Source organism: Camelus dromedarius, chromosome 1 (genome assembly GCF_036321535.1).
Source record: "Camelus dromedarius isolate mCamDro1 chromosome 1, mCamDro1.pat, whole genome shotgun sequence".
Lineage (NCBI taxonomy): Eukaryota > Metazoa > Chordata > Mammalia > Artiodactyla > Camelidae > Camelus > Camelus dromedarius.
Window position 1 is genome coordinate 43,138,831 of NC_087436.1, and position 15,286 is coordinate 43,154,116.

The 15,286-nt window shown below is 38.0% G+C and overlaps 1 protein-coding gene across 50 annotated transcripts in view; it reads right to left on the bottom strand.

Annotated features, from left to right (window-relative positions):
- ANK2 (ankyrin 2) overlaps positions 1-15,286 on the bottom strand; it is a 603,826-nt gene that overhangs the window by 39,747 nt on the left and 548,793 nt on the right. For 40 of the 50 annotated variants that reach the window (XM_064481197.1, XM_031467121.2, XM_064480111.1 and 37 more), the window contains 6 exons: positions 10,138-10,362; positions 8,294-8,392; positions 7,150-7,304; positions 4,384-4,595; positions 3,866-4,070; positions 1,625-1,721 (listed from right to left, as the gene is read on the bottom strand). In XM_064481197.1, coding sequence (XP_064337267.1) covers positions 1,625-1,721; positions 3,866-4,070; positions 4,384-4,595; positions 7,150-7,304; positions 8,294-8,392; positions 10,138-10,362 — 993 coding nt within the window. The remainder of the gene's footprint in view (positions 1-1,624; positions 1,722-3,865; positions 4,071-4,383; positions 4,596-7,149; positions 7,305-8,293; positions 8,393-10,137; positions 10,363-15,286) is intronic. The other 10 variants (XM_064481005.1, XM_064481136.1, XM_064481106.1 and 7 more) reach the window with 1 other exon arrangement.

The following is a 15,286-nucleotide window of genomic DNA, read 5'->3' on the forward strand; positions in this document are numbered from 1 at the left end:
TGAGATTTCCCTATCTTCTTAGCCTTTCTTTGCTTCAAGTTCCAGATCCATCCCTCTTCTTTTTTAATTGTGGTAAAACACACATCATATAACGTTTACCGTTTTAACCACTCTTTAAGTGTACAATTCACTGGCATGGAGTACATTTACAACACTATGCAATCATGACCACTCTCAGTTTCCAGAACTTTTTCATCATCCCAAACAGAAACAATAACTTCCAATTTTCTCCTTCACCTTAGCCCCTGGGAACCTCTACTACACTTTCTGTCTCTACGCATTTGCCTATTCTAGGCACCTCATTCACATGGAATCATGCAACACTTGTTCTTTTGTGTCTGTCCTATTTCATTTACTATAATGTTTTCAAGATTCAGCATAGTTCCTGGTCCTTGGCAAGCAGTTAATATTACCTTCCTCTTTATACTGATTCAATTATACTTTATTCACTTCTTCTTCAATTGTCAGGGAATTAAATTATCAATTCAATAAGTTTATAACTCCTGACTTGTTGGTCTACCCTACAAGACCTTCTGTAAATAATGTTAAGGAACATTTCAGCATTGTTTCTGAATTACAGACTCCATTGTCACCATCTCCCAATACCCTGCTGCATCTTGGCATCTCTTTTCCACTTATATCCACCTGTTAGGTTCCTACCCATCTCATGAGGCACCTTTTCTCAGACATCCTCTCTGACTCCCCTGATGCAAACACCCTCTTTTGAATTCTTTTAGTACCTCCTGTGGACCTTTCCATTCAGAACCTGTCCTTTTCTGGCACGGGAGTGTAGATGCATGAGTGGCAGGGCGCATTGACGCACAGAACTGGAGACTCAATAGTTGAGTCCCCTGAGTGACTGGAACTAATGTGTTCACTGTTGTGAGTCATGCATCTATCTTTCTTCCCCCTGAATAAGAATTTAATCTTTAACCACTCTCAGCGGCAGTTTTCTCATCTGTAAAATGGACATAATGTCTCTTGCCCTACTTAAGTCACAAAGTTGTTGCAGTAATCAAACTAAAGAAATAGGAAAATGTTTAACAATCCATTAAAGATTAGGCAAATGAGAACAATTATTAATCAGTTGAGTTAGTGTATGCATATGCAATACAACTAGGTAGCTTCAGCTTTTTAAAGATGTGTGATACACAAATGGGTGATGTGTAAATGTGCTATGATGCATGTCACTGCAACCTCTAAACTGTTTAAGCAAACCATGGTATGCTTTGTGTTTTTATTACCATTCTGTTGGAAAAAGTAGGTCAGGCTGTTTTGTTGACATCAGGAAATCTATTATTCCTAAGACTTTTGGGAATGGAAAAATCAGCAATGGCTACTAAAACCAGAGTCTGGGTCATACCGTAGTAGCCAACAATCACTTATTTTCTTTAGATTTTAATCTGACTGGCTGTACTTTGTCATTGTGTTATCACTATTATATTTACTGGCAGGTCTAGTTTAAAATATGTATTATCACTATTACATTTACTGGCAGACCATATTTAAAACCAAACCAAAAAAAAAAAAGTCACTTTTAAAGAACGTATGAAACAAAACAAAACAAAAGACATTGAGGGGCACACAATATCACAGTGGGGTTTTCTGTGCTGTATAACCATACCTGGCAGACACATTGGTTGTAAAGGAAACACATTCATTGACAAATGTTAATGGCGTAGTTCCTGTAATATCCTCCCACTGAGCAGGGGTGGTTCCACCTGAAATAATATGATTGTTGAAAAAAATTAGGCAAAACTCCAGACTCTGGATTGTAAAATAAAGTCTTTGTGGTTCTGGCTGTGTTCACCAACATAAACCTACCCACCCCTCAAGATGACACACTGGAAATAAAATGACTAAAAACTACATGCTAAAAAATGACACACTGAAAACAAATAGCAGACATAACATTTCAAGGAACTAAATTTAAGGGAGGTCATTTGAATAACTGCTTTAAATTACTAGGTTCTCTATTCTCTGCCTAACATTCTAAAGCTTTTATTGTAACTGCTAGGCTCTGAAGATAATTTTGAATTGTGAACAGTTGACAATTTAAAAAAATCCTTTGACCAACCAAGGAGCTGAATGCTTTGTTAAAATAAAAATCCAAATATTCTTTTGTTTCTGAGCTTCATATTTTATCTAATTATTTTCAAGAAATAAAATTTCCTCTCAATTTGCAACTGAAGTTTGGCAAAAAAAAATGCTTGGAAAATATTAGGAGTTTAATAAATACTGCAAAATGAATGAACAAATGATTGAATGCCAAGAGATGGCTTCTTACACAGAAAACTCACTATGGAGGATGACACTGACTTTCATTTGCTGAGAAATTAAGTTGGCATAGATTAGGATACAACTGTCTTCAAGCACTGCAGAAAACTACATGTTTGAGATGAAAACAAATTTTGACTCTAACATTTCTTAAAGAAGGGAATGAGTTATCAAACGAAGGTCATAGAAACTTATTCTAGGAGGCCACTAAAATATAAATTCTAAGCAGAACTATACAACATGACAGAGGAAACCAGAAAAATCCAAACACCTATGTTAACATATTTGTAAAAATTAATAAACTTAAGAAATTCTATAGTATGAATCCACCCAAAGACAGAGGGCTAGAATAACTAGATTAGATGATGTCTAGACCCATCTGGTATCTTCATTTGATCATCTGCAAGGGCAGGGCTTGACCTAGACATTTTTCAACCTTACCTGTTTTGCATCCAGGTCACTATGTTGCACGTTACAGAAAGGTCAATCATATACACAGGGACCGAAAAGTATGGGAAAGATACCCAGGAATGCTGGGTCACAACCAGAAATGAGTAATTGGGAAAGAGACTGTAAGTGAAGCATATGATTTCCCACCATTTTCATTTTAGTTCATGAATTTTAAAATCATGTCATATTATTAAACATATAGGGTAAAGTTTCAATGGTTTGCCATCATGAGTACAGAAAAAAAAAAGGGAGAATTAGAGAAAGGATAAAATAAGGGTGAACATTCTTGCTAATATGAAGGAGAAAGAAAAAAAAATTCTAACAACACCTAAGCAAGCAGAGATAGTTATCATTCCTCCTGACAACACTATCAGTATTTACTGAATGTCATTACCATGTGGCTATTGTTAAACAGGGAAATTATCAAATTATGTAGTTCCTAACACAGTGACTTGTGTGGATTTTTTAGCTCTCACCACTTGTGGTGGTATTACTGGGCAGAGATAACCCATGTTCTGGGAATGTCCTTCTGGAGTTTGGTCGTTGACTGAAAGCTATTACAAATTCCAATTGAAAAGATGAAAATTCAGTTATCATTAAAAACCTTCACTTTGTTTTTCCAAAGTTAGTTCAACAGATCAATGACAAAAGGCATAACCAATTCCTAGACGGAAAAGTTTGGTTTGAACTATTGGGTGTACTTAGTCAAGATGTTACTTATTTTTCAACAGATGTAAGATACTGTCTTCAATGAAGAAAAGGTTGGGTTTTGAGGTTTATGGGCTTAGGTTCAAATCCCAACTCTGCCAGATATTTACAGAATAATCACAGGTAAGTTATAGAACCTATCTCAACCTTGGTTTCCTTTTCAGTAAAATGGGGCTAAAGTCTCCTCACAGAGCTACTGGGGAAATTAAAATTCTAGTGCATATGAAATGTCTACAAGTTTGGCACACAGGCTTCATTTAGTAAATATTAGCTAATTTCCTTTTACCTTTTACTTCCCTAGTTAAAATGCTTTTCCTGAATTAATGCACATAACTCTGCAGGTATCTAATGACAAAGGTAATTCAACATTTACAACAATCTAAGTTCCTTCTTTCAGAACTTTCTATCACAAAAGTCATATGTCCCTCACCTGTTATGCTGCATAGTAATCTTAAAGTTGGTGCATCTCCCCCAAAACCATTCAACATGACATCACTTGAAGCTTTGGGGACAGGAATGGTCATGGTAATTGGCTTGTGAAATTTTCTTCTTCTAGGTTCCAAAGTGACTATAGGGCTGAAGGTAGCTTTGTTGCCTAGGATCTTCTTAACCAACTCGCTGTGCATAGGTTGAGCCTTTTAAAAGAAAAGAAAAAAATAATAAAATCAACCATAAATCATAATATTCCATGTCAAATTTATTAAAACATTGCTTTTTATCTCATAAATCAGTTTGGTTGCTTCAAATACAGGAACTCTAAGTTTAGTACTGTTACCAAGCACCCTTACAAAACTTTCTGAGACCTAAGATCTCTAAGGGCAGCTTTTGCTCACCTAGGAATAATTTGATTCTTTAACCATTTAATTCCCTTTTTGAAAAGCTGATTTTTTAATCACTGGAATAAAATCCACGTGAGCTTAGGTTAACCTGAATAGGATGTGGGCCTACCTGTAGGCCTACGCGGATCCGCTTGGTTAGCGCCCCCTCCGGGAAGACGGCTTGCACCTGGGGCACCACCGTGCTGCTCAGCACGCCTCCCTCTGGGCCAATCAGGTTGCTGTCCTGTTTGATGCGGGACACCACCGCAAAGTATTGTGGGAAGTCACGGGTAATGATGCGGCAGATCCGTTTCTTTTCTAGGTCTTCCGGGCTATCCAGCACTGAGACAAGAAATGATGCATCTTCATATCGAGGGTTTCCTTCTGAAAGCATTCTAGCAAACTCACTGGCATAGTTAAGAGTGAACAGATGTGAAAGCAAAACACCTTTTTTAAGTAACAGGAACATTTCAAAAGCAAGGCTATCCTAATACCACCAAAAAAGACTGCCATCTTTCAAGACCTGTCCGCATTTAGTCAGCACGTCTTCTCTCTTTGTGGAGACTAGGTCTTCCCAGGGCACTGTGAAAGAAAAGCACCTAGTTCCAGATGCAGTATTGCAGGACTGCCTTTGTCAATGAGGGGATTTCAGGGCAAACCTGGAATGAAAACTAAAACTCTTCTATTCTTGGTTCAATGTGATGGAGAGGAAATTGTTTACGGACTCCTTTTCTTTGCAGATTTCAAAGTGAGCTCAAAACCCAGTTATTGTGGTTTAAAGAAGTAATATGGCCCTTTCAGTTCTCAGAGGAGTAGTACGAGAATAAAATCTGTCTTGGAAGGGTAAGGTTTGTGTGTTCATTCTAGTGGCATGGTTTTCTCTGAGATAGTCACTGTGAATATAAAAATATCAGTGATTATAAGTTCAGGGTTTCAATATTCCCCTAAAACCATTAACTTACCAAACAGATCATCTAGCATCAGGAGAACGGGATAACGGGTTCCTTATAAATTGCATTAGTGTGGATATGTAGGGTGATGCAAACAGACTGGTTTAAAATGTAGAAAATGTGAACTAAGAGGATCACTGAATTTTAAGGGATTATGCAAAGTTGCTAATTTTTAGAAAGTATTTACAATTCTTATAAAGGCATGAACAGCAACTATGTTTCTCTTAAATACTGAGTATAACTAGACAACAAAAGCCAAAAGTCCCAGGATCTGATCATACATAATTGAAGATTGATACACTGGCAAATACTAGCATAAACTTTTAAAAGAATGCATTTCCACACATAACAAACATAAAAATACATAAATCTGATACTGTTTTAAAACAAGCTTTTTACTCGTGTAAAAAGTTCTAAGAGTGGGTCCCCATCCAAGGACAAGATGCTAGTGCTCACGGCAGCATTAATGACAAGTGAATATCTCAGAGGGAAATATCCTACTAAACTAAATGCTTGCAAAAGAAATGGTTCCAAGGAACAGCTAAATACTGCATGGAAAAAGCTTTATCAGTAAGAATCTTGATCTTTTCATCTTCTTGGAAGATACTGACCTATATACATCTAGAGGGCATAATTTCTTCCTCCATCCATCCCTTGGATAGGGTAAGCCTGGCCCTTCTTCTTATTCAACCTCAGCAGGGTGCAGAAAGAAATATTAAAGCAGCTGCTGTTGGGCCACACTTTACTATCCATGAGCCCCACCTGAAGCTACAGCCAGTAGCCCTGGGAGACTGAGAAACAGAACAAACAGCTGTACAGCCGTGTGTCCAGCTCTGTGCAAATGCTGATACACTCCCAGTACTAAGGCAAAGAACTTGCCCTGTCTGTGTACTTACATACATTGGAATATATCCCCGGGTATCAGGACTGAGACCTCCTCTCTGTGCAATCCAAAGAAGCCCAAGAAGGAGTGACCTCCTTCTAGCCAAACTAAGATATTTCAACCTGAGGCTAAGCGGCCCATGCTGGACTTGGGATTTACAGAGATTAAAGCCATAATGAAAAATAAGCTCCTTAATGAAATGTGTAGGTGTATATGTGAAATTCCACCCCAGCTATCTCCCTGTGTGAACAATGTGTAGAAGTCTAAGTGAACTTAACTTTCCTATCTCCTTAACAGAAAGTTAAAAATTATATTATCCTATGATGTGCTTGTTATGGTTATGTGTGTGGTTTCCTATAGAAAGCTTAGCACTTTTTATCAGTGTCTTGAATATCTAAATGTTCAGGATAGGCATTTTTCAAAACATACATTTAATATCTAGTATCAGTTTATTTTATTATGAAACAATAATATCTATTCTATCTCATGTTTTGGGTTTGAAAAAGTCTGTACTACAGATAGAGATAGGCTGTATCTCCTTATTAAAATGAGGTATTTACTATTCAAAGATTCTCATTTTCCTGAATGTAACAGAAGTAAGACTAGGCAAATATATCATGCACCCCAATGGATCACCACTGGAACATACCAGAATACTTGCTGAGGTAAAACAACAAAGGGACACATTTGTTGCCCAACCAAAACTTGGGTCCGCTCACCCTTGTTCAGTAGAGCCAATCTACTGACCCTGGGCTGTGGTGGTGAAGGAAAGTGCAGCCTTTACTGTAGACACCAAACAAGGAGTCCAAGCAGCTAGTGCTCAAAAGATCCAGACTCCTTGTTTGGTGCCTGTAATAAATGCTGGACTTTCCTTCACTACAAGCCGGCGTTGGTAGATTGGATTTACTGCGCTCAGGAGAACAGACCCAAATTGGATTGGTAACACACACACACACACACACAAACACATGCACATACACACACTCTCTCCTAGGTCATAGAAGAATGTATCATTGCCATGCTTCCACTTTTGATTTCTCTTAAAACTTTTCATACGAAGTACCTTCATCCATGCCATTAAGGATTTCATTCAGTTCGTCCTCAGTGTATTCACAGTAATGCTCTTTCCAGCTGTCCCCATTCTCACTGCGCAGGACCACCAGTTCCCTCTCCTTTCCTCGAAGGGCAGCAAAATGAGGGATCTCCACGATCACAGGCCTGACACAGTAAGGCAGAAGGTTCAGTGTGGACAGGAGCTAACCAACAGCAAGACAAGCACCTGGACTTGGTCTGTTGCAAAGTGACCTGGAATTCTCTTTCTGGGGACAGGGACCTGGCGGGCCATCCTCCGGAGCCCTTCGGCTAGCAGATGGTCCCACAGTACTAGCACTCCACCTCAGGGGCACCCATCCTCAGGGCCATGCTGCTACCTTAAGCCAAGGATGTTTCCCTGTGAGTGCATGTGGCATTCTGGAACTTCTCCTTTGATAAATGTAAGTGTAACACATTTAACCAAAAGAAATGTCCATGCATATCTATGATGTGTGCCAATCTCCTAAAACATTTTCTACAAGGTGCAAAATGACAAAATGATTTGGGAGGGAAAATGGCTCATATGCTGCGTAATTGGATGTGTGGTAGATGAGATGTCAAAAAGTTGACTATTCGGGAACTAAAGAAACATGCACTTGTGGATTTTTTTCCTTATATTTTCCTCATTCGAGGAAACAATAGGCATGTGTACACAGTGGTGGCCCTAACTGAGCTCCTCAGCAGTCAGCCCAGTGTGTCCAATGCCTATTATTATATTCAGGACCCACAACATGCATGGCCCTACTATTTTCAGGTTGCATTCCCTCTCCAAATTTAGAGAGGCTTTTGATTTTTCAGTCCAGGTTGCTTTGATACAGACTCCAAATTTATCATAACAACATCATAACTAGCACATAGGACAACTAGGCAGATCTCATGCTTGAAACAAAAATGAAGGTCACAGCACTTGAAGGGAAAAGATATAAAAACATCACTCAAAAATAAAAGTCACATACCACAAGGGTCAGAAATGGTCCACTAAAGATAGGTTATACAGAATTTAAATCATAGAGAGGGACATGTCATGGGCACAATGACAAAAAGAGAAATCATATTGCAGAAGAAGGAGAAGAATGGGGGCCAGCAGCCATCAATTTGTTTTAAGTCACTCCTACCCAAGGAATTTGGTTCCAGGAGGCCCCAGCTGAAGGATGCGGCTGACCAAACTTTCTCCCTCATTAAGTGGGGGAGGAGCCGTTGGCAGGTGAAGTTTACTGAGTACATCCAAAGCAGCAGTGAAAGAAAGAACATAAGTAAGCTTCAGGTATCGTTTTCCACAGAACCCCAGCATCACCAGCTGATGAACAGAGTGAAGTTTGGTTTCACACTGCATTCGGTTCTGCCCCCTCCATTGGTCACAAAGAGCGAGGAACAGAGACCCAGAGTGTACAATGGAGGCGCGTGGAAGGAGGGCACTTGGGGGTGGACTCTGTCCCTACTTAGGTTCACTGCCAGGGCATGAGCCAAAAAAGGAAAAAAAAATGCTCCACGGGAAAGACAAAGCTGTTGGGAATATAATAAAAACTCTGACTCTGTAGCGAGGCCAGATGTTTTCATAGATATCCCCCAACAGATTTGACAATTATTAAAAAGCCTACAACGACCTGCATGTGAGGGAGGGGAAAGGGCCTGGTAAATATGAAGGGAATCATTGGGGAATTTATTCCAACCCTCATAGTATTTTCTGATGCAACCCAGAACTTCACAGGCTCCTTCTAAATCTGGTCTGTCTGACAGGAGGACCTGGGAGGTGGTTTCTATAATCGGGACAATCCAGACACACCCCTTTTCAGGTGTGAACATAATTTGGAGCAACCTGTTAACAGTCTGCTCCAAATTACAAGGCTTTAGAACATCTCCTGAGTTCTAAAGCAAGAAATCCTCTCCCCAATAAGACACTGGAAAAGCAAGAGTTCATGATTAATAGGATTTTCTCCCAGTTTTCGAGCACAAAGACTTGATATGACAAGACTTAAATACAATTGATTGGTTTCAAAAGATTTTGAAACTTGTCCCCCTCCAAAACTTCATCATTTTGTTAGTTTTCAGTGTTAGCTATTCATTTCTTGGCATACTGAGATACCACTTAATATCACAGCAGCCGTACAAACAAACAGAAGAAAGAAGAAATGCTTATTTCTGCTCAAAATTGCTAAAATGAGCATGGTGGAAGTTATTCTTGATCGTGTCCTCTTAACAAAAACTATGCCTAAATAAACTGTTGGTGCAGTTTTAAGACTCAAAGGTAGCAATTTTGATAACAGAAAAGACAAATCACATAGACTAAGTTTTTTGATGTTCTGTAAAGAACACTGCTTTCCAAAGTGAAGGTAATGATTCTGTTCCATCACCATACAACGATTTAAATTTATGTTTGGAATAAGAGTAGTACTGATGACCCTTGAACAACCACGCAGGTCCACTTTCACCCTGACTTTTTTCAACAGTAAATATTACAGAACCACATGGTCCATCAGTGGTTGTTGAACCCACAGATGCAGAACCTGGAGTGTGCAGGAACCTCTTATAGGAGAGACCGACTCTAAGCTGGACGCAAATTTTCAACTGTGTGGAGGGTCAGCATCTCAAACCCCTGTGTTGTTCAAGGGCCAACTGTATTTTTTCTCTATGACTTTATCACTTAAATCTAAGATTTAAAAAAATACCTACCATTGACTAAAACAGGATTATTCATACTAGGAGTCTAGCAGCTATTATCATACCCAAAGAGAAAGAGTAATCGTTAAGCTGAATGTTTACCCCACTAATGCCTTAAAATCAGAGGCATGCAAGTGGAGTCAAGCATTGAGGCATGAAATCCAATTTGCAAAAAATGTCACAGGGGCCAATCGTCTTTCAGAACGTTTTGACGTACCTTTTTCCACTCCATCCTAGTGATTTCATGTAGAGGACACAAGCTCATCGGTGACTAAGTGGGAGGTTTATCAGAAACCCTTACCCAAGGAACTGAGCACCGGAAGGTCCGACTTCAATCAGGCGACTGGCCAGGCCTTCTCCTTCCACCATTGGAGGCATTGTCGCCAGTCGATGGCGTTTGACCAGCCGGCAGGTGACTCGTGTTGGGGCAGTACATTTCCGAGGTGGAATAATGATGCGGAGCCCATTGTGTCTGCATCCTCGCATAGCACCGCCTCGGGCATCCACCATAAAACTTACCAGGAAACTAAAAATTAAAATAGAAGATGAAATGTGTCTTGGCATATCTGAAGGTGGATCAACAAGCTTTGTCAAGTTAGTTTTTTTCCATAATGCTCTGTTCTTAAGACATCTCTTTTTCATTTATATGAGTGGTGGCCAAAATTTTGTCCTTAAAAGTTATTCTACTTTATGCCAATGCCTTTATTTCAGTTTGGTTGCTGTTTCCATTTTTGTATTATTTTGATCTGCAACTAATGAAGAGCTCTGCTTATTATTTTGGACCATGGTGATGCTAAATATAAACTATAAATTTAAATTATGTCCAATTGAAAGTGGAATGAAATTATACAGAGAACATTGATGAGTCTCCTTTTGTTATAAATGCAAAGACTTCTGCCTCCTTCCACACGTGTCTTGAAAAATCTACACATGAAAATAATGTAAGGCTAGAGCAGAGAGGGAAGACCAAACTGTAGTTTTTCTAAGTTAACTCAGCTTTTTAAAAAATTACATCTTGTCCAGATCCTTTTAATATCATTTGTGACTTAAAAACATTCACAGGCCTTCTCTCAAGATCAAACCTTGAAACATGTATCCTGCTCCAATACCAACTTACCCAGGAGGCAGGTTTTTAACTGATTACATTCTAAAAAAAGAGGAAAAGCAAAATAATCAAATGTTTTGGATAGAACCAATTTACTGGTTAAAATGGACTTTTTCACTTCTTAAGTAGGAATCTCTCAGCTGTACCATTGTAATTGGTGGGGTAGACAGGTAACAGATTATAAATCCCTTCTGTTCTATGTTTTGAAGTGGGAAACACTGGGCTCTGCATCGTGACTTTCCCTAAATTATAATAAATTGAATATGGAAAATCATAGCTAATAATTTAGAAATGTAAAGGCATCTCTATTAGTTTTGCTCCTTTTCTGCTGAGCTAATTGCCCATGAATGGGGAACAATAATTCAAAGTGACTTGATTTGTTTATTGTAAATGTACCAAGAGAAAGGGTTTGTTTTAATTTTGAAGTTGTTTCCTTTGAGATGGTCTTAGCAGATGGTGATGCAGCTTAGTTTGAGTTCTTGTCACTTTGTTAGTACTTATTAAAGTCTTGGAAGCACTCACTTTGTCAAAAAGCAAAAATTAAACCAGGCAATCTGTCGTGCACATATACACAAAGACACAAACAAACAGTGTGCAGACCCTTACACAAATAACATTACTGTCTTTCCCAATTTTCACTGCATTTGCAAGATTTTTATACCAAAACAGAAAGAGAAGAGCAACACATAGGTGTCTCAAGAATCTACTGATACCTTAACCAGCACAGAACTATACCAGATTCATCACACCTAGATATTGCATCCTTGACAACATTTAAGACATTTGAAAGATATTCATCAAAGTAAGTTATGGGATAGAAATAATACATTTATGCTATTTTTAGATAAGTGAAGTTTTTGAAAAATACCTTAGCATCCTCTTCACAGCAGAACAAAGAGCTCATCAAGCATGCTATTAAACAGAACCCCTGTTGCTAGTTAATACAAATGGCTATGAAGGAGCCCACAGTGCCTGTCTGCAGCAGGTCATGCAGGAAGAGGCCACAAGAAGAGGCATCACACTCCTTCCCACATGCAGAAGCCAGTTTAGACCTATCAATTCGTACTCAGTCCTCTAAGTGTTTATTATGGGGCACAAACTAGGGAGAATAATCAACAGTTCAGTTCTAAAGTGTGGATGTTTCTGGTCTTTATCAAAACACAATGAGAAAATGTCCACTGCTTTTCTTCCTACTAGTGTTTAAGTATGAATTTTCGAAAAAATTGGTTTCTATTTGCTTTTTAAAATGCACTATCACTCGGCGGAGGAGGGTATAGCTCAAGTGGTAGAGCACATACTTAGCATGCATGAGGTTTTGAGTTCAATCCCCACTACCTCCTCTTAACATAAACAAATGAATAAACCTAATTACCTCCCCCTCTAAAAAAAATGCACTGTCACTCAAAAGAGTAAATGAACTGGTAGCACTTCCAGATGAATATGAAGGTTTCTTTCCCATTTTATTAGTTTTATTTTACTATGATATTTATGTTGATTTTTATAAAAACTAGGGAAAAAGCGACTTAAACTTCAGCCAGTGCTGTCCCAAACTTATGGCTGTATTCCTAACTTTCTCTATTTTATGATTTTTTTTCATCTTTTGATTCCTAGCACCATTGGTGATGAACAGGGACTCAAACTACTAAGGGATTTTTATAATACACCTGCTTAATATCAATCTTCAATACTATTTGTACTTTTTAAAGGCATTTAGGGAGTCTCCACATTCATGTTACATGCTATCATATTTCCACTATATTATCCCAGTGATGGCTTATGGCCTAATTAATGTCCCTATCTAGAATATCTTCTGGTGGTGTGTTCTCTCAACAGTGAATTGAAATAGCTATGTTCTTGGCTGAAACAATGTTTAAGTAACTACATGCTTGATTATTTTCTCTGGTTTTGTGTCACTGACTGTTCCTTTTAAAATCTTCTTTTGTTCTTATTTACTCCATAATGTCCATGCTTTGTTCCATGCAATGTTTGCTACCCTCCTATGAAGTGCCAGGTGCCCTGCTATGAACTGAGTGAGGATACAGAAAGTAAGAACAGAGCGGCTGCTGCCAAGATGCTCACAGTCTAAGCCCCAGATGTCACATGTTGGCTTCTCTTACTCACAATCACTTACTTTCCTGGTCAATGAGAAATGAATTACACCTCATATAGGAGCCATATTAGTGCCACAATGGCAGTGATCTTGTTCTCCATATTTCTTTCTGTGTCCCCACAGTGCCTAGCACAATGTGAACGAAGCACTCAGCAGGTAGTTGATAAATAATCATTGAATAAGTGAATAGATGGAAGAGTGAAAAAGGTAAGTTGTGAGAAGCTGTCTATATTTATGTCTAGCAAAGAAGAAAGAGAAAATAGAAAGTAATTTAATTCTTTGGTCTCTGTCCAACCAATCCAGTCAGAATTCATTCAAATTACTACACTCAGATATTTCAGCTCATAAAATAGCAAAATAGTTGGGAAGGACTATCCTCAACGTTAACTATTCCTCTACAGGCATTTTCCTGCTCCAAAATGAGAAACCCAGTATATTTACTTCCCTTGATAAAGGATGAGTAGAAAATGGGAGTATGCAAAAGACAAGAGCTTGAATATACCGAAGTAAAGAACTTTCTAAGGAGTGAAAATTATATGAAGAAAGATTGAAGATTGGAAAATAAAAGAACTTAAAGACTGGAGCTGCAAGTAGATAAATTTAACTGTATGTGTCTTGGTGTCATTATAGATCTGGAAAATGATATTTAAGTATTTCACTAGAACGCAAAGCAAATTGGAAAAATTAAGGTGCCAATATGCATAATTCAGAGAAAAGAAAAACTGAATTTCAAATGAAAACAAGCCTTTGTGTCTTTAGCAAATAACTGAAGGAAGCAGCACAAAGTAATGAAAAGCAACAAGCTCTAGTGACGGAGTCACTTGAGAGAGAGAGAGAGAGGAGAGGAAAGCAAAACAGAAACATATCAAGAAAGAAACAGAAGAATTGGAAGTCATGAAAGAGCTAAATATTAAAAGTCAAAATGATAAAAATGTTTACAAAATTAGCAAGAAAATACTCTAAGAAACCAGACTGAAATAACGTAAATGCAGAATAAACAACTAATAAAAAAGCTGATTGTGTGGAATTGAATACTTAAAGAAGTCTTTTCTTCAAATAATAGGGAATAAGAGAAATAATGACTCAAGTTTATATCTAGGTGCTGATGAAAAAGTCTTTTAGATAAAAATCAACATGCTCATCAGTTAATCCCAACAGTTTATAAAATTGGGTTAGCATTTGAGCATTTTCATTAAAAATATCAGAATATCAAAAGGTGTCACTATTTGGACAGGTAGTAGAATTAGTGGATAGTTATTTTGCGATGTAGAAAACAGTTTCAAAAAGCAAAAAGCAGACTGGAAGAGATCATTCACGCTTTTTTTGTACCATAAGAAAAAGTAAAAGTTTGGAAGGAGTGAGTCATGAGATGAATCAGTTCACATACTAGAGTTGATTAAATAAATGTAATTGTATCATATTTTCAGATTAAAATAGGACAACATAATGCCTGTAAACGTTTGGAGAGGAAAAGAACTGAAGTGAAAACATGTAAGTAAGTATGCACAGAGGAGACGGTACATGGACTGAAGCTCAGCTCTGCTGTTGGTGAGCGTTGACTGAAGCCTCATCCATCAATGATGGGTAATCTTACCACCACTTAAGGGTAGAGTGAGGATTAAACCACGTGTGGGTAAAGCATATGGAAATCAATCAATGCTTGTTTCCATCATTTGCCTTTCCCTATACCCATACGATTTTATATATTTTGAATGTCTCAAAAATTATAGTACAATCTAATACATAAACAGAGAAACTAATGTTTATTAAATATCTACAGGGAAGCCGGAACTTTGCTAAAACAGTTTAATATGATGAGGGAGTCTTCATTAGTTTGTGAACTGTACTATTTAAATAAGATATAAAACCCTATTGTCACAGAGCAGCATGGACCATGCTCTTTCGTGGGTCTAGCTCTCATCTACCATGAGATCTATCCATGTCTTGAGTTACTGCTGTCACCTTGGGCAAGTCACTTAACGTTTTTAGGTTTCAGTTTTCTCATCCATAAAATGAGAGACTTTGATTAAACTCTAAAGTAACCTTCTGGTGTTAAACTTCTAGCTAGGTTAGAGAACTTACTGGAATGTTCAATATCAGATGTTCTGGAAGAATTTCCATTTGGAAAATAAAATGCTATTCCTCTAAGAAATAGATATTATTTTTGCTGTATGGTTAAAACAGTCAACGAGCAGTTTTGCAGAAAACGTATACACATACTGCACTAAACATTGA